The sequence below is a fragment of the Tinamus guttatus genome, unplaced genomic scaffold, assembly GCF_059628265.1.
Source record: "Tinamus guttatus ecotype Peru unplaced genomic scaffold, ASM5962826v1 Tinamus_guttatus_pri_ptg000004l, whole genome shotgun sequence".
NCBI lineage: Eukaryota > Metazoa > Chordata > Aves > Tinamiformes > Tinamidae > Tinamus > Tinamus guttatus.
Genome location: NW_028288538.1, coordinates 11917181 through 11939945, shown reverse-complemented (window position 1 = coordinate 11939945; position 22765 = coordinate 11917181). Strand labels below are relative to the sequence as shown.

The window sequence follows — 22765 nt, the reverse complement described above, 5'->3', positions numbered from 1 at the left end:
GTTTCTCTGCCTGTGGTAAGTGGTTTGCAGTTATTTTATGTTAAATAATTTCAAATCAGACATTTCTCAAAGCTCTCTGAGGTATCTAGAGGAGAGTATAGGATATACCAAAAAGCAGTGGTTCGTGTAACTTTTAAGTGTGTCATGGTTTTATCAGACCTTTCTTATCTCTCTGGAGGTCAACAATGGGAAATGGGAAGTCCCTGAAAAACAGTGTCAGTGAGGACCAAAGCTTTTTACTGGAGCTCATATTGTGGAGATAAGAGTTAAAAAAAGGCATATGGCTTATTTTCCTTTTGTTATTCTTTCTTGGACTTCCAAATGACCAGTTTCTCATTTTACCTTTCCCTGAAAGTTACTGAATGGACCATTGAGCCTTCATCTTTCTCTCTCCATACATTAATAGCGTTTGAAGGTTGCTTTCTCAAGTATCTGCAGTAGCAGCTTGTGGAGCTGAGACAAGTCCTCAGGCTGCAGCTGATGCAGCTGCCTGGTCTGTCGATATATTAATTTATGAGGCCAGAATGCTAAAGCCTTTCCATACCTCTTCATTCTTAACTTGGTCTGTGATGGCCCATTATGTGTAGATCCCAGCCATGGATGTATGTGAGTAGATGAGAGGGTTGCTCGGGCGTTTAATTCCATGCTGTCCTCAGCACACAACTGCTGTCTTGCCCTTGTCATCTCTCCATTTTCTTTACTCAAAACTGAAACAAAGTGGTTATCAGAATTCAAAATACAAAGCCTGTCCTTGCAAAGTTAGATGATTCATTTCTGGGAAGCTCGTGGGTGCCTTGTGTGGGGCTTTTTGGTGAACACAAATATAGTAAATGCCTTTTGGGGAAACTGTGATTCAGGTATTTACTCAAGCGATGTAAATGTGATAAGTGGGTAGGGAACTTGTTACATTTTGAGGGAAGAAGAGCTAATAAAGTATGCAGCTGCTGCTTAACATTAGATCACTTCTGGCAGGCAGTTCTTCTGATTGCGTGATTTCGTATGTGCTTTTGGTAGCGCTGTTTCAAGACCTAACAAATTTGTTTTTATTAGCCCAAACATGAACCCCTCACCATCTTCTGTGACCTCATGGGTGTGGAGTACGAAGAGATGGCCCACTGGCTTTGCCATCGGAAGCTCGCCACTGCCACTGAAACCTACATCAAACCCATTTCTAAACTTCATGCCATCAATGCCAGAGATGCACTTGCCAAACATATCTATGCTAATCTTTTTAACTGGATTGTAGATCACGTGAACAAAGCCCTGCATTCTGCTGTAAAACAGCATTCGTTCATTGGAGTGTTGGACATTTATGGGTGAGTCTTTATTCCATTATATAATTATCTCACTGCAGAGTGTCATTATCATGTAGTGTTGTGTGGATTAAACCAAAAACATTAGCAGCTACTTATTCCAGTTTAAAGAAGTAGGTGTTTATTTTGACATGAATACAAGATCTCTGTCTTGGGTTTCAGGTTTGACATTTATAATTGGATTTTTTTTTTTTTTTTGCTCTATGTATTGCACTGGGGAATATTACAATAGAATTGTAATCTGAGAGTTCCCCCAGGGGTGCAGTTTCAGAGAAGGCAAAGGTAATTAACATGCATCAAGAAGCACCCATCCCTCTGTGTTCCTCCTCTCCTCCAGCAGACAGAAGAGGGAGCAACTCTGAATTGCCCTTGTACTGCATTTCCCTGTCTGTTTCATTTCCTGGTATCCCTAGGATAACTTAATGAATTTGGAGAGAAGAAATTTAAAATTATAGGGTCTTTTTTTTTTTTTTTTCCTCCACAGCACTAGTAATTTTGAATATCTGCATTTTTTAGATTTGAGACATTCGAGATCAACAGCTTTGAGCAGTTCTGTATCAACTATGCCAATGAAAAACTGCAGCAACAGTTCAATATGGTAAGTAGGAAATTACTGGCATTTCCTTTTCTCTGTCCTCTCACCAAAGTCCATTCTGCTAATTGAGTCCCCAGTGGCTAAGATGAATTCCTGCAGTCTATTAACCAGCTGTCCTGTCTGTGGGCTTTGGGAGAATGGGGAAGATTGACTATCTCCTAGAAATAGATTTTATGACTAACTGCTACTCTGGGACTATTTGAAATTCTGATCACTGTAGCAATTATAAGACAGAAGCAGTGCTTTGCAATTAAGACCCTGAGATTGCCTGTCAATGAGAGTACTATGTGGATGCATTTGGAGTTAGTTGTATCTTTATAACCTCCAGTGAGAACCTCTTCACTGACAGCAGTGAGCAGAAATACACTGCTGGAAATCTGCCACATTCGTTTTCCTCTGCTGGTGCAACTGGCTTTATTTTGTGAGGGTTTACAGCCACCTCTTAAAGTTGATTACTGTCATGCAGTAAGAGACATCTCTTCTCCCTCCTTCAGAGAGACACAATTCCTTTTCTCTCTCTCCTCAGGCTTAGTGATGTTGTTAATATGTATCTTACCTGTGGAATGAAGAACCAAGTTATTTATGCCAGTTCTGTTGCTTGGCTCCACTGCAGAACTGAAATAGCTTTGAACTATATTTACAAATGCATCTCAATAGTGGTGCATATTTGCAGAATTGGATCACCCCAAAAAACTGTTAATCCCAGCAGCAGATATACCTGATGGGAAGTAAGCTGTTTGTCGGAACTGGAGCTGAGCTTTCCAGCTCCAAAAAGTGCTTTCTATATTTATAGCCCTACAGACGGTTTCAATTCCATGAGCCAGATTTCATAACTGGTAATTTTAAGGATTTTCTGAGATTTCTCAGCTCTGCAGCAAAAGCTCAGTCACTGTGACCGTTGTCAGGGTTCACTTCAGTGCTGATCTCTGTGCCCGTGTTCTCCCCTGTCTCAAGTCGTTGCTCTCAGCACTCAGTTCACAAGGCAGAGGGCAAAGGGCCTTGTGTTTTGTATGTACTTTGATTTCCTAGTCAGCTGCCAAAGCTCTGCTCTCTCGACGTGTTCCCCTGTGACTGATCCCCGCTACCAGTGCGGAGGCTGAGGGCTGTTTAGGAGAGGGCTGTCACTAGCCCTCCTGGACCAGCTGGGGCTCCCGGAGAACCACGGTCTGGGGTGCTGACCCCTCACTCCTGCCTCTCTCCCTTATCCAGCACTTTGTCTCTCTGTGGAGGCTTTTACTACTGGGGGAAGGAAGATTAAAAAGATGCAAGCCAAATATCTAAAGACATTTTTTAATGCATAATTGCTATTTTCCTTACTGTAAGGATATAGTTTTATGGTTTTTTTTTTTTTTTAGGATTTAGATAGCTTGGATATGATTTGCCTATAAAATTTTATCATTTACTTTTCTGTCAGGAATTAGCTTAGCATGTAAGGCAGCTGTTAAGTGACTAGCATGTGGGATGAGTCCCACTTTCAGGGAATGCTATTTTGGAAAGGATTGTGTTAAGCTAATGAAACAAAGGGGATAAACTGCTTTGTCAGGATAACTTTCTGCAATCTCACTGATGTGTGCTGGAGAGCTACAGGTACAGAGTGTTTATCGACTTCCACATTGAATTAAAAGGCTAATTAAGTACCCCTGTTCTAAGAAGAAGTGTTTGTGTTGATCCCCTAAATGATATCAGAAACTATGTTGGTCTTTATTAAGATATAACAGCTAGTATATATTAAAATTTAAATGGAAATAAAGCATAGTTTAAAATAACTGGGCTCAGCAGTCTTTTGTTAAAAAAAAATGTGCTATTAAGACCATAATTTGCTTGTTTAATATTTTTTTCTTGCTATTCATTTTTTTCCGAAGTTTCATTTTATCTCCTCTACATATTTCATTAAAGATGGGCAGGTTTTTTGTGATTTTTTTTACCAAAAAAACCCAATTTCGTTTTATTGTTCTTTGTACCAGACACAATTTTCCCAAAGTGTTGTTTAAAAAACTTCTTGTGCTGATGGTCAAAGTCATTCTTTCAGATTTTTGCTGGAGTATATTTTTATGCAATATATCATCTCAGAAAAAAACAGTTATCATTTGAGAGGAAATGGAACTCTGCTCTTTTACAAGAAAACACTGAAGTATATATAGTGAAATCACAAGTGTGCTACATACAATTTTATAAATTGCTATTCCTGTATTTGAGGCTTTTTCTGGGTTGCATATTTTAAATAATAGCAGCTTGTAGTAATTGTGGGGATATATGTTATATATATATATAAGATAAGAAAAAATAACCATTCTTTTCAGAGAATACTGAAGAATGCTCTAATTTAGTCTGTTGTTTTTATGTCAGTAAAACAAAGCTAATTGATCTTTCATGCACTTAATTGCCAAAGGGTTTATTCATTGAACTTGTGTGTCACATGATAGCCTGGATTAATGTGCTGAGAAGAATTCAAGAGAGAGTTCTATGTGTTTTTTTTTTCCTGAGTATTATTTCACAAAAAAAACTCTTCTCTTTTTTTGTCCTGTAGCATGTCTTTAAGTTGGAACAGGAAGAATATATGAAAGAACAAATACCATGGACCTTGATTGATTTCTATGACAATCAGCCTTGCATTAACCTCATAGAGGCCAAAATGGGAATTCTGGATCTCCTAGATGAGGAGTGTAAGGTGTGTGTTGCAGCCTGAAAGAAGTCATGAGACATCCCGTTTCTGGAACCTAACAGAGAAGAGTCATCAGCACATAACCATTATTTTGACCTTCTGCTGTTGAAATAATTTTGAAATTTAGAGTTGCAATTACAAGAGTAGTCTTACTCATGTGTTTTTTTGTGGGTTTTGTTTTTGTGGGGTTTTTTCCCTCTCCATCTTAGTATCTGTGGCTCTTAGGTCTCTGATCAACGTCTATTTTGACTATGGCAACTTTGACCTTGAGCGTAACAAATGGAATCTTCATCTCTCAAATTCTTCCTAAGGTCATCTCTTGCTTGAAGTCTCACCTTCTGTTTTTTTATCTTAGATTACTTTATGTAAGCCATATAGTTGGCACTGTTTCTTCATTGTATGGTGTGTGGTGTCTAATTCACCATCTCACCTTGTTTTTCTGCGTGTGTGACAGCATCACCAAATTTCTAATGATGGTTCTGGCCTGCTAAAGTGCTGTGGGTCAGAACTGCACCACTTCAGATAATAGACCTCCTGGGTCCTTGCTTTTACATGTGTTGACACAGAAAGCATTATTAGCATCATATGTGCTATATATTTTATGTCTATGTTCTACCTTCTTTCTTCTTCTCCCTCCTCTTGGTGTTTCAATAACTTCTAAGCAGCATGGAGAGTCATGAAGAAGGAGACAGCTCTGAGTATTGTGGGGTCTGTAGGAGACACTACACTTAAGCAGGCCTTAAGTGTGTGAATAACTGGTTACTCGGTACTGGAAATCACTAGAGTTGAAGCGGAGATGGAGTTTTAAAGCAAAACACAAGTATCGTCTTCCTCTTTTCTTCCACTATGGAATATTTTTCAGGAAATTTTAAATTGTGTTTTGTGTTCTTTTATGTAGATGCCAAAAGGCTCAGATGACACTTGGGCCCAAAAACTATACAATACTCACTTGAATAAATGTGCCCTTTTTGAAAAACCACGTTTGTCAAATAAGGCTTTTATCATCCAGCACTTTGCTGACAAGGTAAGGATTTTTAAAAATTATTTTGGTACTTCTTTTCCAAAGTTCAGATTACTAAGACTGGCAGGGGCGGGGGGCAAATGGGAAGGTTGAAATAAGTGGCTCTTTCAGGCAGGTAGCAGACTGGACTACCTCTTGACTCAGAATGAAACTTATGCCTGGAAACACTTTGAACACTGGTAACACCTGTCTGCAGACGAGATAGAAGATACAGAGCTCAGACTGCAGACCGACATACGCTTCCAGGGGTAGCTGTGCCAGAGGTTACCACCTCTGTTTGTGGCTGTGCCTGTCACTTACCAGAACAGAAGAATGAAGTTGACCTGGCAGCAGAACCCAAACGAGCTCCTGACTCCTATCACATGCTCTATGCACTCGCCATCCTTCCTTCAAAACGTAACAGCTTCGTGTATTTGCAAGTTACAACATAATTGTACAAACTTCAGTTGCACTACATCTGATAGAAAACCATACACCTCACTGCATTTTTTTGCTAAAGAGCAAGAACAAAATTCCTCTTTATTGTCACCGTTTTAATGTGCAAACAAGAAAGAGGCTCACACACCCTTCTTATCACGGGAGCAATATGTACTTTTTCCACACTTTACCTCAGCTGCTAAGTGAACAGTCATTTCTAGTGAGCTGAAAGACAAGTAGTTCAGTGCAGTGCATGTTTTGTTAGACTGGGACCATGTGCACAGACTGAACAACTCTTCAGACTAAAGTTAAAATTAACTCAAGGTAATATTTTATTGAACAAAGCAGCTGTCTGAGAATTTTGTCAGATTTGCCACAAGAAGTTTGTTCAGTGCTTAGAAATATCCTGCAATTTTTATCTATAGCTCCAATTTATAGAATCGGCAGCTGTTATTTGTCTCGGCTTTATTTCCTCCAAGTCCTTGAATTTGCAGCTAGAAGGGAGATCCTGCTTCTAATGTTTCCTTAAGGAAAGTAAACAGTTACAGAAATGTTCTTGTTAGACTCAGGAATTCTCTTTTCTTTGCTGAATGGGAGAATAAGAAGGACATAATTAGAATTTAATATCTTGTTAAATAGGCTAAACTTCAGTGTTTGAAAATAGGGCTTTCCTATGACTGCTCTGAGGAATGTGGTCCAAGAAAAGCTAAAAGTAGCTGTGAGCAGGTATCAGCAGAGCTCTAAACTCTTGTGCAGTATCTCTGCTGAGTGATACACCCTTTCACCTATGCTTACAAGAGTGCACACAGACACTGAGAAGGAAAAACGAAGCTGTTGCAGGCAGGTTAGTAAACTCTGTGCCCGTCTTGTCCATCTTGTCCTTGTGTCAGTAACAGAAATCCTGCTGCCCTCTGGTGGCCCTGCGTCAACCGCCGTCAGTGCCAGCCGTCCGCGGTACCCAAAGCAGCAGGGCAGGAGTGCAGTTGTGGATAGACCCTGGACAGGTCCTCTACCTTTTATTATTATTTTTCCCCTTAGGATATGTTTGTTACTTTTTTTTTTTTTTTTTTTGGCAGTTTCCACAACAGTGTCACTGTGTGAGCACTGTTAAATGGCAGGATTGAGAGGGAGCTGCTGCCGGCTCCCATCTATCTGCTCTGAAAGAACAAAATTGATCAGAGGGTCTGTTCTTGAAGTTGGTAGTCTGCACTTCTGATTCAAGATCCTCCTTCAAACAGTTAGTGTATGAGACATTTGGCAAGCATTGGAATATTTATGCTAATTAACATTCTCAGGTATAGTTTTTTGGCAATAGATTTTCTATTTTGTGCAGCCTCCAGTTAAAACAGTGATCTGTCAGGTTCTCATTCAAAGACCTGGCTGTTCTTTGGTCCAGGAGAATCCATGGCCCTGTAAAAGAAGATTGTGCATTGTTACAACATTCAATCTTTTTATTTTTTAATCCTGGAAAAAAATAGCACATATAAAACATTTTCATAATAAATTGCAGACATATTTACTTGTTGTATCTCAGCTGGTGACATGAGTAACTTTCTTCTGAGCTGCTTTTGGGTTTCATGTGGTTTTGCTGCCCTGGGAACTTCAGAGTGGAGACGCCCGACAAAGCGCCACGGTAACCAGTGACTTGTGCATCCCTCTAGAACGCACTTCAGCTGCAGTAGCATTGCAGTAGGATTGCTCATTTCTATATGTTTTCATGCTTTCCTGAAATGCAGTTTCTTTGAGCAAAATCTGTATTTAATTTAGACACATTGGAAGACTGATATTTTCAACATCCACAGGAATTACCTGTTTTAAAAGTGAGCCCTACCACTGGTGAATTCTTACAAAACATTCATATTAACTACTTCTAATGCTTGCTTTTGTAAAATGATTATTTTCAGGTGGAATATCAATGCGAAGGCTTTTTGGAAAAGAATAAGGACACAGTTTATGAAGAACAAATTAAGGTCCTAAAATCAAGCAAGGTTAGTATAAGGATTTTTATTTCCTTTTCCTATTAAGAAGTCCTCAGTTCAGGGTCATTTTTAGTATGAAATTTTTCAGAACTCTAGGAAAATTTTGCCTCAGTGTCAGATCACCTGAAAATAAGCATAGTTCATGTTTTATTTGATTATGCTACAAATTTAGAAGGTCCTGTAGCATGATTTTCCTCCTTGTAAGATGAGGCTATGTTTAGCCACAGATTTCAGTGGATCAAAATTCAAAAAAATTTTCCTTTTTTTTTTTTTTTTTTTTTAGCTTTCCATAAAACTTGACTATATTTTTTGTAAAGGTGTAATAAGCTCCTTATGCACAGTAGGAGTGAAGGAAGACTTACTAGCTAAGACCTTGATTTGTTGATGATGATGTTTTAATCTGAAAGTAGAAGCTTCCTGATTTTGGCCTGACAGTTGAATAGAAAATAAAAATTCTGTTCCAGGTGGAAAAAAATAAGAGAGGAAGGAAATCTATAGGGATGGTGAACCAATATCATTTTGATATTTATGAGTAGATACATCTGAATTGAAAAATATTAGATGAAGGAATATTAAAAAACTGGTGCTCAGTGGCAATTGCCTACTTTATGGCAGAAATGCTAATTGCGCTCTTCTGAAATGTGAAGGCAATTAACTCAACATTGCTTTATCATGGCTGTTGGGAATAACTAGCTCTACTGTCCCAGGAAGCTTGGTGTCAAGGACAGACTATATGCAATTATCAGGGCAGTGCATTTACTCTTCTATCAGGAAATTCAACATTTTTTTTCCCCTGCACATATTCTCAGCAGATATAAGGAGTTAAATGGTCAAAACATGTAGTATAAAGAAAACTTCAGCAAGGTTTGCACTGGGAAGCGCTGAGCTGTTTTGAGCCGCAGCCAGCCGTGTGTGTGGGACGCGGCGGTGTCACCCGCGCTGTACTGCAGAGCGCGGGGAGCGGGGCACACAGCGCTCTGCCAAAGCAGGAGGGACACCCAGCTCCCGTAAGAGCGTAGCAAAGCTTGGGCAGGTCAGTGGGTTGAGCCTGTTCAGTCTGAGCGTTAAGAAACATGTTTTTCCTCTATGGAAATTTTACCAAAATCAATGTTTTCCACAGGAAAAAAATCATTTGTGAATGAAATACATTTTTCAAAAGGAGAATGTTTCATTTGTATTTTTCAGGAGACTGTCTTTGTTAGTAATTATAGTAGGAGAATATTTCTGTTTTTTAATTTGTTTTGTTGCTTTCTTCTGGGTCTGCTGTACAAATTCAACAGAAGGTAATTCTAAATAGAATGCATCACTTGTCATCCTGTTCATGCACAGTGTTGCTTCTAGGGACATGAGCACATAGCTAGAACGTTGCGTTGCTCTGCGCGGTGCATGACGCGCGTGCTCCTCTTGGCAGGCTCTGTAGTGTTCAGCTGTATATGCTGATTTCCTCTATCAATCCACCCACAGGGTCTGTTGGAACTATTTCCGTTTCCATGCATGTTGTCATGAAAGTAATATGATAGTTATTGGCTTTTTTGCCTGCTACTGGCATGCTGTAGAAATCTTCGTGATATAGTTCTGTATGATAAATGATAAATGATCTGTTAGATAAATGATCTGTTAGGTTATGTTGTCAGCCTGTCGGTTAAGTCACCTGAAAAATTCACAGGGAGAAAATGCTTATTTTGTACCATGTGAATTATCTGCCCTTTGATCAGTGTTTCCTCCCTCCTTGAACATTGCTAGTGTTCTGTGAAACCAAGAAAACTGACGGGACGGTAAAAAAAGAAACAAAACAGAAACACCCCGGACAGTGTGGATCTTCTCAACAGTGCTGTGCAGCTGTAGACCTCTGCTGATGAGGGGATACACTGCCGTATGCAGGGCATCTTCTGTACCCAATAACCGAGGCAGTGTCTTTGAAAATGGTGACTTTGAAAGGCACTTGCCCGTTTTTACAGGCAGACATTCCCTAGAGTGGAAGAGGGAATGAGACTTATGTACTTGCTTCCTGAGATGATCTGATCCATCAGCAATCCAGGCACTGAGGGACACCCTCCCTGCACCCTCTCGTGTTAGAGCATCAGCAGTTTCTTTGGAGGCAAAGCATATTTGGATTTAAGTGAGTTTACCTGTGCGATGGAGAGACTTGGCAGAGTAGCAAGGAAGGCTGAGCACACGTTCGCTCCGGCTGGCTGCGGGGCGCCACTGAGGTGCTGGTGGCCTCGTCATCCTCAGCTCTGCGTTGAATCAGTGGAAGCAGATGGGCTAAATCGCCCTCTGGAGATGTCATTCTTCCGTCAGTTAAAGAGATAATCTGAGGTGACCATGTTCCTAATCTAGCAGACTCAGATCAGATAAGGCTGAGCTGTGATACTCCTCTTATAGTTAAAGGATTTAAGATATCTTTGTGGTGTTCACAGTCATGATATTCTGTTGGAGTGCTGTGCTAGAGCTACTGAGGAGTGTTTGGTGCCTTTTGCCTAGTCCATCTGGTACAACCACTGAGCACAAACATTTTCTTGCACAGCATGTTTCACATTATGCATGTTCACCAAGTTTTATAAGGCAAAACCTTTATTATTATTACTGTTATTTTTTAGGCTGTACTTACCCCAAGCGCTTTCTAGTACTGAAAATTGAATGCTCTTGGGAGTCTCTTGGGAGAAAATGCACAGATGCTAGATAGAAGATTGTTCATTGACAGGTAGAGACAGGTAGAGAAGCTTGAGCTTTCTTATACCTATAACGTTTCTGAAGGGATAAATTTGTCAGTTGAAAGGCCTGATGGTATTATTTGTAGTTACAAGTTACTTCAAAGTGGCTATTATACGTGGGTGCATTTTGTAGCTGTTTATAGTTAAAAACCAGAAGCCCTGGGTGATAATTGGGAAGATTTTTCTTTTTTTTCTTTCTCAACTTTTAAGTTGATTATTTCATTTTAGAGTGATAAAGCAGGAATATTCTTTGCCTGTTGGATTATTCAGTGTCCCGACTTAGAAAATTTCTCAACTGCAAGGAGTCCTGTGCATCACTGAAATAGGAGAGGATCATTTTGTGTCCTCCTAACATCAAAATAACTATATATAATTGCAATTGGCGCTTACAAAACTGCTCTCAGTATCTAATAATTTCAGATGGAAGCAAATCAGAATTCTACATTCAGAAGGAGAATCACTGATCAAAACCATGAAAATCCTAGTATTACATTACTAGTAAACTTGCTACACTTAAAGCTTAAATGCTTTTTGCACTTGTTCCCATTTTCCCACATGGGATAGGAGAAAACACTGCTTATAGAACCTGAGCTTGGATTCTAATATCTTAAATAGAAAAGGGTGGAATCACTTGCTGGGCTCTTAGCTATCATCTTTTTTCCTGCTGTTACCCCAGTTTAAGCTGCTACCGGAGTTATTCCAGGAGGAGGAGAAGGTCCTCAGTCCCACGTCTGCAGCCCCTTCGGGCCGGGTGCCGTTGTCTCGGACTGTTGTAAAGCCAGCGAAGACCAGGCCGGGTCAAACCAGCAAGGAACATAAGAAAACTGTGGGACATCAGGTGAGTTTGGAAGTGTAACTCCTTGCCCCTGGAAGTGTGACACTGGGGTCAGTGGGGCTAAAGGAATTCTTTTTTCTTTTTTTTTTTTTTAAATGCTTTCCTAACTTAAAATTTGATTTAAAAATTACTTAAAGAGCTATTTAATTTGCTGTGAGGTTTTAACATGATCAGGTGGATTAGACAAAGATTAGGGTAAAGTAAATGAGATGGTCATAAGCTGAAAATAGCTTCATCTATCTATCATGTATTTTTTTATAATTTATCACATGCCTGTAGGGTAGTTTTACTTTCATAGAGGTTAACATTTAGAAGTCTCACTATAACACAGTTTGCTTAAAGATGGTATCTAAAACTGTAATACCTATTGCCACAAAAAAAAAAGTTGGTGCTGTGTTTACTACCACAATCACTATGACAAATAAGCAAGTATCAAGAGATCCCCTTTCTGAAATTATTTCAAACATGAACACCTCATTCATGTTGTTCCCTGATAATATTTCCTTTTTCTTCTTCATAAAGTTTCGAAACTCGCTCCATCTGCTGATGGAGACCCTCAATGCTACAACTCCCCACTACGTGCGATGTATTAAGCCAAATGACTTCAAGTTTCCATTCACGTAAGTTGGGTCGTGTGTGGTTCATGTAGGCCTGACTCTGAGTGGGAGAATGGCCCAAGTGCTTGGAGGATCACAGCTCTGCTGGCCATTGCTCACTCAGGAATGACATGGCATGTCTTATTTCTGTTGTTATCTATTTACTGTGTGTCTACATGTGCTTAGATGGGAGATTTTTTTTTTTTTGGATTGAACAGAAGGAAAAGTGCTTCTGGAGGAGTATTTTTTTCGTTATGATGTAGGAGTAAAAGTATCTGCAGCTTCATTGCTTCCTGTTTTGAGCTTGACTGATAGTTTGCACTCCTAGAGTTCACTTGACATTTGCATTCTTTGACTGGAATCTGTTTCTGCATATTCTTATTCCTTATCTTTTTATATATTAAATTGCCTAGAGCTTTCCTCAAAAATATGTTGATGAGCTCTCTTTATTCTTAAATAGATTTGATGAAAAACGGGCGGTACAGCAGCTTCGGGCTTGCGGCGTCCTGGAAACCATCCGAATCAGCGCAGCTGGCTTCCCTTCAAGGTATATTTTGCTTTTTTCTAGATGACATTCAGCAGCACCTATTGATGTTGAGAGAGGTTTTCACTGTTTGGGCTGACCCTGACTCTGTGTTTTGGTGCAGGTGGACATACCAAGAGTTCTTCAGTCGTTACCGTGTTCTGATGAAGCAGAAAGATGTCCTTAGTGACAGAAAACAGACATGTAAAAATGTCCTGGAGAAACTCATTTTGGTACTAAACTCAGTGCTTAAATAATCTTTAGAATCTGAAGGGTTAAAGAGAGCTTCCCCCTACCAGCTTGTAAATAATTATACAGTTTTAGTATTTTATAAAACTACCAATCATCCAATGTTAGCACAAGAAGTCATAGGTTTTCTAAATGCTGTACTAGTTGTTCATTGATCTTTTGAAGCTGTAGGGCTTGGCTCCTCCTAAGGAAAAGCAATTCTTACTATAATAAAATAAAGTAGCTCTTTGGTGTGTAGCTCCAGTAGTGCTGTATAGGGAATGTAGTTTGATATACCAGTGTTTCAGAGGAAAGTAAGATGGAGATTTTAAATGTGTGTTGAGGGTGGAAGTTGCCTTGATTAGCAGCAGAGTGTATTAACTCTGAAGGCTTTTTGGAAGCTTTCTAATGTGGAACTGCTTCTGTCTGGGTATATGTGTTTGGGTCTTTCACTCTCCTGAACTCCTATATTAAAGTCAAACTCTTTCAATCTTGTAGCCCTCTCACCATTTCCTACCTGCCTTGTCTTAGTGCAGTAAATGATAAATACATGTTTGAAGCCTCAGCTGTGTCCCTTATACAGTGTAGTATGGTTGAAGATGGACCATGCAGAGGAGAAGAGGTGGAGATAAATTGCAAATGTTCATTATTTTTAAATTACTTTCATCCCCTGGGCCACTTGCTCACTTTCCTTACTCTCAAAGTCTCTTACAAACTTCGTGGTGCTCTTGTATATCCTCATGTTTTATTCCCTAAGGCCCTACATGTAGCCTTATTTATTTAAGAGAGTCATACAGAGAAAATGGTAGAATTAAATACTTTCCTCCACTAACTAATTTAAGTCTAGATTTAGTTGAAATATTACACATCATTTTACCTCTTTACTAACTGTACTTTTGTTTAGACTTTTTTTTTTTTTTAATAAATCCACTAACCTTTAATCCTATAACTGATCGTCTTTTTACCTCTGAAAATAGGACAAGGATAAGTACCAGTTTGGCAAGACAAAAATATTTTTCCGGGCTGGCCAGGTAGCCTATCTAGAAAAAATAAGGGCAGATAAGTTGAGAGCTGCCTGTATCCGCATCCAAAAGACCATCCGAGGCTGGCTGATGCGGAAGAAGTACCTGCGTATGAGGAAGGCTGCCATCACCATTCAGAGATATGTCAGAGGGTACCAAGCACGATGGTAAGCAATCCTCTTGGGAAAACCCACGCTAGCCTCGATTCAGATCCCTCTAAGTAGGACATTTAAATGTGATGCTACTTCTTTCTCCTCTGATACTGGCTAAGAGGGAATAATTTTACAGTGGAAAGAAGGAAGAAGAGTATAATAAGTGTTATCTCTTCTGCCTGTTTCTGACCTTCATATGGAAATGCTAGCTTTATGGCTGCGTGATGCTTAGGACAGTGTGCTGTTAGTTTGAGTAGAATAAAAGGACTAGTTGGAGATGTGTCTGCCGGTGAGGAAAAGCTGGACTTTGGGCTGAATTTTATTGCCCAGCTTTTCCTTGCTCTCCCAGTTCAGTTTTGCCTGTACTGCTGGAGAAGCTGTTGCTCATACAAGGTGCAGCAGTGGGGGGAGCTGGATCTGCTAGAATCCTTCCTTTGGATTGACAGGTGAGGGATGACCCTGGATGAGCCTGGGAAAAGAGTAGAGGATGGGTAGTGTCATTGGAAGGCAAGGTGGTTACAAAGATGGTAAGAGTGTGCCTTGGAAGGGAGTGTCAGGATACTGTGTAATTCTCTTGCTGAGAGAATAAACATTTTCTACATCTAGGAGTTAGGAGAGGAAACCTGGAAGGTGGAAAGCTGTAGTGGAAACAGCTTTAAGACTGGAGACAAGGTGATGAGAAATGAAGCTGAATTTATCTGTCAGTTCTATAGCACAGTTCTTAGAGGAAGTGAAAACATTTCCTTGACAAACTTGCAACGTTTCTGTTCATTTGTTATTCTGTCATGTTGCCATATGGTAGAATAGCAAGTAAATATGCTGTACTGCTGATGACTTGGAGAATCTGAAGTAGAATATGCAGCTCTTAAGACAGTCAAGTAACAGGATGTAAAATAGTATTGAAGAATTGGAAAATAAATGCAGGTATAATCTGTAATCTTTTCCTCGCATAGCTATGCCAAGTTCCTGCGGAGAACACGGGCTGCCATCACCATTCAGAAGTTCCAGCGCATGTACGTGGTCCGCAAAAGATACCAACACATGCGGGCGGCCACGATTGCTCTGCAGTCTCTCTTAAGAGGTTACATGGCCAGGAACAAATACCAAATGGTAAGAAATCCTAATGTGTTTCTGCTTCACCTCCCACATACCTTCTGGGGAAAGCTGCTCTGTGGTGTTCCCAGGGGAATCTGAAATGTCTGTGAGCGTGTTGTTATGCAAGATATCAAAGCATATATTGAAGCACAACACCTAGAAATTAGAAAGATCTGGTACTGCAGTCAGTGAACTAGTCATTTTAGAGATGCTCACTTGTCATCTAACCTGAATGCACTGTACAGTCAGAGGAGCATCTAGCATCTAGACTTAGAGCACTCCTCTTGAGAAAGTTTTTTTGTTCATTATTTAGAAAGTTGAGGCCCTTAAAATAAATACTGAAAGTTTGCTTGTGTGAATACACCTTCATAAATCCAAATTAGTATTGCTGACATTAATGTAGATATGATGCACTGCTCTTCCCTTATTTCAGTGATTTTGTGAAGCGGTGTAAAAGTGTGATTGATGGAATATACTGAACAAGATTAATGTTAGTAAGCAGATACCCATAGAAATAGGAGATTAAAACTTAAGTGTGTTTGGGGGGTGTTATATATTAATGCTGAATTTATTTTGGAGAGAAATTGATATAGGCCTGTCCTGATGATATTGATAACATTTTCTTGACTATCCTTGATATATATCTAAAAAAATCCTTAGAGAAATTAGAATTTATTCTTCAGTGGTTACTGGACTGGAAACCAAATGATAGTTTAGAGGGTTAGACTGTAATATGTCAGCATTTTTCGAGGCTCTTTTTGTCTGTGAGACTCTACAGAACTAGGTTCAAGAGCCTATGTTTCACAGAAAAGTTATTCAAAGGGTTTTATTTTTTCTCAAACAGATATGAAAGGAATATAACTCAAAAGTTAATTAGTGATTATGTTCCACATGTTTATTTTATTTGTTTCCACGTGTTTATTTGTTTTAAAGCTACAATCATATGTGTACGTGTCTACATAGCATCTTAGCGTACATTAATAGATGGTTTGAAAACAAACAATCCCCAGTCAGAATTTCTAGGTAGTAAGTTTTGTCCCTTGTGCTTGCCTCGGTTGTCCTTTTTCGTAGGCGTGTATTTTTGTAGGTATGCCTTTTTATTAGAATTTTCAGTGTTTTAGTATTTTATGTTGTTAGAAGATATAGGACATATTTTTAACAGTAATCTGATAGATGTGATTCAGCTAATGTACAGAAAGGAATAAACTTCATGTTAAATTGATAGAGGGATCACATTAATATGTAGAAGAAAGGTCGCCATTAGGAAACTGGAAGATGATTCTGTACTCCTGAAATGAGTTGTGTGGCTGATATACACGGCATCTGTCTGGTAGCACATTGATTTATAAACCTGTTACATTTCCTTTTAATAGAGATGCAGATTTCAGAGACACCTCCATAAGAGGTGGGTGGACTTGCCTGTCAAGGAGTATCCCCCTAGAACAGTGAATTATTCCTTTCAGTAAAACATGAAATTCTGGTAATACAGATGGAATGTGTATTAAGTGCCCTATGTGTAGTGTGTACATAGTGCCCTCGAAAGGTGGAATTTTATTAAAAGTAAGATACAGGAATGTCTGCAGAAAGAAGCACAAGTTTGGCCATGCTAAGATTAACATGGTGGTTCTGAAATTCCTGAGGATTGCAGCTGAATGAAACTGAAAGGTTGTCCTGCGACAGCACCCTGGGTTGAACTGTGACTCTACCTATGATGCACGTGGGTTCATTAGGGTTGTGAAAGGAGACTGTTGTTTTTATAATAGTAGAAGGCATGTGTTGCAGTCACGTGGCTAATATGAGGAATTTGAAATGGCTGAATCATCTGTTTCATACGTCCTGGGGAACTGCTGCCTGAGCCGCTGAGGTGTGTTTGTCAGTCTGGCAGGAGCTGAGTTCCTCCACAGCTTTTACATAAGCTTTCCTGGGAAATAGCTCATAAACTGAGCACATTTTCTGATATTCTTTTGTGGGAGTGTACTCTTTCACCATTGGATTACATGTGTATAAGAACTCCCTGGCAGATGAGGACCATCCCTACAGAATGGAGGTATTTTATGTGACTTGTTGCTTTCAAACTTGAGGTGAAAATAATGTTGAAAACAAATTGCATTTGAGTTATTAAGGCATCGGCAGGTAACCTGAAGAACTACTCTGGTAAACATGTAAGAAGAGAAACAGGAGCCAGGGGAGCCAACCGCATGTTGCGTACTCGAAGGACTTTGGCTTTTGACCTTCTATACTTTAAATAGTTCCATTTCTTTACCTAGGTGTGTTAATTTTCTAGTGCTGTTCTGTTAGTTTCTCAATTTTTCTTTAAGAATAAATGGCTAAGGGAGAAAGTTTATTTATCTTATAATCTTGCTTCCTTGCCATTGAGTCATTTGATTCATTGATCTGAAAGTATAACATCCGTAACACGTTTCAGTGTGTTTGTTATGAAATATAAAAGATAATTTTCTTAGCTTGTTTTATGAACTTTGTGGAAAATCATTGCAAGAATGTGAACTCTGTGTGGTCTTCAAAATACCAAAACTTGTAAGTAACGTATAATCTTAAGCAGTTTTAATCTTTGGACAAAACTGTTTAGTTTGCAGACGCTTTGTTAGCTGAACTCCAAAGATCTCCGAGACGTGGAAGTGTTGTGGGTTTGGGCATGCTCTACGAGCATAGCTGTGGTCCACTGGAATTCAGGTCCTTCAGACCTCAGGCATCTCTGATCGCATCTCTGTTACAAAACCAAGCAGTAGAATCTTCCTAGTGGGAATCTCTGGCTGTCACATTGACAGAAGTTGCTGGCATTGACTGTTGATCTTCAATAATTATTTTAAAAAATTTCATCTTGAAGTTATGGGTGAAATTTACCCCATGAAATAGGTTGGAATTAATACAGAATGGAATTTCTGATTAGAAAAAGTAGTGAGAAAGGTATTTTTCTATGCAGGCTAGTCAATGAAATTCCTCAAAAAAGGGAAAAATGGAAAGTGTAGTCACTCAGGTAGACTACAGCTGTTATTCTTAGCAGCTACTGTAATGGGCTCCAGACTGTAGCATGTAATGTTTGCACTATGTGTCAGTGTGGTTTTAAACTGTGTGTTGATGAAGCCTGTGCTGCATATATCAATATTTTTAAAATGTTTCAAGATAAAGATATCGTTTTAAAAAAATAAAAAACACCAAAAACCACCAGCAACAACAACAACAAAAAAAAAACAGCACCAAGCCCTCACTTGGTTTGTATTTTGTGGTCTTGTCAATAGGTACCATATAGTGTTGTAATCAGCCCAGATGTGACATCAACACAATGGAATGTCCAGTTTTTCCATATCTTTCCAGTTCCTTTTTTTGCATGTTTTTCATCTAGATCCTTCCTGGTCTTCTTCCCTAGGCCTATCCTCTTTTTCCTTTCACTTTTTTTTTTTTTTTTAAACTGTCTCTTCATTTCCTGTTCCTGTACCAGCAGTTTTGTTTTCAGACTGTGGTACCTCTAGTAACATCATCTTTACAACTCTCTTTATGGAGACTGCTTAGCTGAGTGGGTGTAGTTAGCAACTCTAATGCCCCTTGTGCTGTGTTTTTATTAACTGTAGATGCTTCGGGAGCACAAGTCTATTATTATTCAGAAACATGTCAGAGGCTGGCTGGCTCGAGTGCATTACCAGAGGACCTTGAAGGCAATTGTTTACTTGCAATGCTGTTACCGGCGCATGATGGCCAAGAGGGAGCTAAAGAAACTAAAGATAGAGGCCCGGTCTGTGGAACGCTACAAGAAGCTTCACATTGGTTTGGAGAACAAGATCATGCAGCTGCAACGAAAAATCGATGATCAGGTAAAGGCGTCCTGCTCAGGGAAGTTATCTGGAAGTCTTGTCTCATCCTCCTCATTAGCACTGTGCGCATTCACTGGAAAATTCCTGGAATTTTCATTGTACGGGATCAGATGTTTTCTTTGCTGAAGAACATTGATAGATGAGATGAGGAGACCACAGTAATAATGAAACAGAGCATCCACTTGTAACTCTCAGCAACACTGAGAGAAAACATCTGCTCCTTTAGCTTCAAGCTTCCTCTGAAGCCTTTCAGTTGTTTTATGGGGAAAGTGAGAAGATCATATTGGATGTGTGGGGGCTTTTTTTTCCGATTTGAATTCAGGACATTAATGTGCAGGCTTAGAGACTGGACTGTTCTGTCATCTCTTTAAGCAGTTTTCCTGCAAAAACAAACTCTTGGAAATGGGAAAACTGCTCTTTTCCTCCCCAATCTATGTATATTCTGTAGGCAAATAGAAGGCGCCCATAATCCAGAATATTTTCAACTGCTGCTGTGTCTGTGTTGTGTTTTGCAAAGAACAAAGAGTACAAATCTCTGCTGGAGAAGTTGAGTAGCCTGGAGATCACGTACAATACAGAGACAGAGAGGCTGCGGAGCGACGTGGAGCGGCTTCGGATGAGCGAGGAGGAGGCCAAGAACGCAACCAACCGCGTGCTCAGCCTCCAGGAGGAGATCACCAAGCTCCGCAAGGAGCTGCACCAAACTCAGACCGAGAAGAAGACCATCGAGGAATGGGCAGACAAATACAAACACGAAACTGAGCAGGCAAGTGTTCAGTCCCCAAATACTACAAAGTTAGGTGTAATCTCTTTTTTCTGCAATCCCTTTTATTCTACTGTTGCTGACTTCTTATTAATTGAGTTCAGCATCTTATTGAGGGTTTGAAATTGTCCCTTTTTTCTTTTTTTTTCCCTTTTTCCCTTGTTTCTGTGGGAGGATGCAGCACAGGCTGCGATGTGCAGTGTATCAGTGTAGCATCCCTACAAGTGGGCTGAGTGTAGTGTCACTGCAGGTGGCTCTCAGGACCCTTAAGAACAATCCTGCTACTGCTTCTCTGTCCATCTGTGTCACAGGTTTTTGACCTGTAGTGTTTTGGCCTGTACCTATGTAGCATTCATAGACGATTTCAGACAGGCTGTATGTTACCATAAAGCACAGAAATAAAGCAAATACTCTCTTGTTTCTTGGTGCTTTGCATGGTTTACAGAGGCCTTACTTCCTTCATTTTTACAATATTTTAAATGACATTTATGAGATTTTTACAATACTTTAAAGCAATGTTATAATTGTATAACTCTAAATAGGTCTAGTACTACACTTCTGCTAGAGGTATATATTAAATCTGTTTCATATATACACATAGGTATTACATCTATTCAGGTTTTAAAACTGAAAATATTTGCAATCCACATATCTAAGCTCACTCAATCAAAGAGACAGAGCGCTCAAACGAAGAAATCCTTTTATCTGCCTAGACAACAAAACTGTATAGATTTCAGAAGTATGTGCAGTTTTCAAAGGTACCTGTTTATCTTACCTCATTTGGACAATCAGTCTGCTGAGCACACACATCTGCATGGATGTGTGTCCGGACTAGTTCAGTAGGTTTTGACCGATCCCTTATCTCTGCTTTAACCACTAGCATATCAAAAAATTGTTTCCTGCCACACTTACCTACTGATATAATGCCAGTTTTGAATACTGGTAGATCACTGTCTTCATTATGCTCTGCTGCAATGATGCAGTTCAAGATTACATGAGCATAAGGAAAAATATTAGTTGACTAAGCACAATGAAGGTATGGTAACCATAAACAGAGGCAAATGAGGACCTGACAAACCTTGGCATGGTTAAAATGGTTCAACTTCCATGTGTAGACAAGATGCTAGATTACGATCTTACCAAAAGCAATGGAATTGCATGACAAAACTACTGCATTTGTTCTTATTTTAGGAATATTTCTATTTTAAGCAATAAATTACATCTTTAGGGATTTTCCTGCAAAATATTATGGCACAATTAAGTGGTCTAAATTTGTTTCAGCATCTGAGCAGAAATGGGATGTAGAACATGTGGGAGAATCTGCACTAGGAGCATGAAATAAATGTAATTTGAGAAAAGACGATGCTGTAACTTAGCTCACTGACTAAGGAGTGAGGAGCTCCTGGGAAACTCCTCAGTGTTCTTCAGTGAGGAGGAACTGTTAAAAAAAAGTCCATTTGAACTCTTATAGCAAGGGTGCATTTGCTGTTAGGGCTAGTGATGGGAGATTAAGTGCATTCTGATCCCAGTCAAATATTTTGCTGTCTTTGTAGCTCGTATCAGAACTGAAAGAGCAGAACACGTTACTGAAAACCGAAAAGGAGGAGTTGAACCGTCGCATCCATGACCAGGCAAGGGAGATAACAGGTTGGTTCTTTTCACTCTTAAGCTTGAGGTTACCTTATAAAACAAAAGTCTCTTGGCTAGGTTTTGCTAATATGTTGTAGCTGTATTCCTGTTTAGTTTAACATAAGAACTTAATCACATCACAATTATTTGCCGTTTGAATTCCCAGAAAGCTTTTGAGGCCTTTCTCGTGAAGGTTGCTGTTACAAAGCATTTTGCTTAATAAATGGAGGCTCTTCTATTTAATGCAGTGATTCTTCTCGTGTGATCTATCAACTGTGGAAATAAATGTACTGCCTGGGCAGGCAGACGCTCATGTTCCTAGTCTCTTACCTCTTTAGAGGATTCTAAACGTGAGCCAAAACGTTTGAGCCCTCCTAGCTGCTGCGGCAGGTGCTGCTCTGGCTCCCTAAGCAGCAGGCAGGAGACTGTAGCTCTAGACGTGCCGGGTGTGCAGAGGAGCTGGGCTGAGGAGGATCAGTGTGCCTGGGGCATAGAGCGTCTCTTGGTTGCTTGGTGCATAATAGAGCACTGGCCTAATGTTCCTCCTTCCTCTCCTCTGGAAGTGCTAATGCAGGGCATTAGAAGAGTCACTAGCTTGAGTGAAGCCTTCTGTGAACTCTTCTGTGAACCCTTGTGTGGCTGCCATGATAAGGCTGTGGTCCTCTGTGTATTTGGCTCTGTGTTTACCTACAGAAGTGCAAATAGCACCTACTGGTTTCAAATCACAGCCCCCTTTCAGCCCCTGTGTCCTTGGAGTACATGGACCTCCCGCACCCACAGGAGAGATGCTCCGTAGCTGACTCAGACACGCAGTTGTCACTTGGGCTTCCCCTTCTCTATTGCAGAAACGATGGAGAAGAAGCTAGTGGAGGAAACAAAACAGCTGGAGCTGGATCTGAATGATGAAAGGTTACGGTATCAGAACCTGCTGAATGAGTTCAGCCGCTTAGAAGAGCGTTATGATGATCTTAAGGATGAAATGAACTTAATGGTGGTAAGTGGATAAAGATCTGAGAAATTAGAAGCTGCTCTTAAATGTCTTTTAGTTAATCTAGGTAGGACCTGTTTTGGCCCTCAGCTGTCTGGTGGTAATCTGTATCTGAAAACGGCATTTGTTCTTTGAAGTACAGGTTAATTAAATTAGTTCAGTGAAAATGCTCTGTACTGTCAAAACCACTTTAAATTTGTGGTTAAATACTCTTATTTTCAATTTTGTGGAAGAAGGTTAAGCTTCTACTGTGATGTGGCTAGTGGTAATTCACATAGCTTCTATCTTCACAACCCAGAAGTTGTTAGCACATGTCGGAGTCATTTGAACCACATTTAGCCATTGCTGATTTCTGTGTAGCGGGAGGATGCAGGGAGAATCCTGTCCCTGGAATTTCAGAAAGTCA

General features: G+C 39.8%; 1 protein-coding gene across 1 annotated transcript in view; it reads left to right on the top strand.

Annotated features, from left to right (window-relative positions):
• MYO5A (myosin VA) overlaps nucleotides 1-22765 on the top strand; it is a 94895-nt gene that overhangs the window by 48792 nt on the left and 23338 nt on the right. The window contains exons 10-24 of the mRNA XM_088520906.1: nucleotides 1051-1316; nucleotides 1830-1911; nucleotides 4436-4576; nucleotides 5469-5594; nucleotides 7913-7996; nucleotides 11378-11539; nucleotides 12059-12156; nucleotides 12593-12679; nucleotides 12780-12888; nucleotides 13861-14072; nucleotides 15011-15167; nucleotides 18740-18979; nucleotides 19497-19745; nucleotides 21296-21389; nucleotides 22217-22365. Of these exons, the coding sequence (XP_088377032.1) occupies nucleotides 1051-1316; nucleotides 1830-1911; nucleotides 4436-4576; nucleotides 5469-5594; nucleotides 7913-7996; nucleotides 11378-11539; nucleotides 12059-12156; nucleotides 12593-12679; nucleotides 12780-12888; nucleotides 13861-14072; nucleotides 15011-15167; nucleotides 18740-18979; nucleotides 19497-19745; nucleotides 21296-21389; nucleotides 22217-22365 (2256 nt within the window). The remainder of the gene's footprint in view (nucleotides 1-1050; nucleotides 1317-1829; nucleotides 1912-4435; nucleotides 4577-5468; nucleotides 5595-7912; nucleotides 7997-11377; nucleotides 11540-12058; nucleotides 12157-12592; nucleotides 12680-12779; nucleotides 12889-13860; nucleotides 14073-15010; nucleotides 15168-18739; nucleotides 18980-19496; nucleotides 19746-21295; nucleotides 21390-22216; nucleotides 22366-22765) is intronic.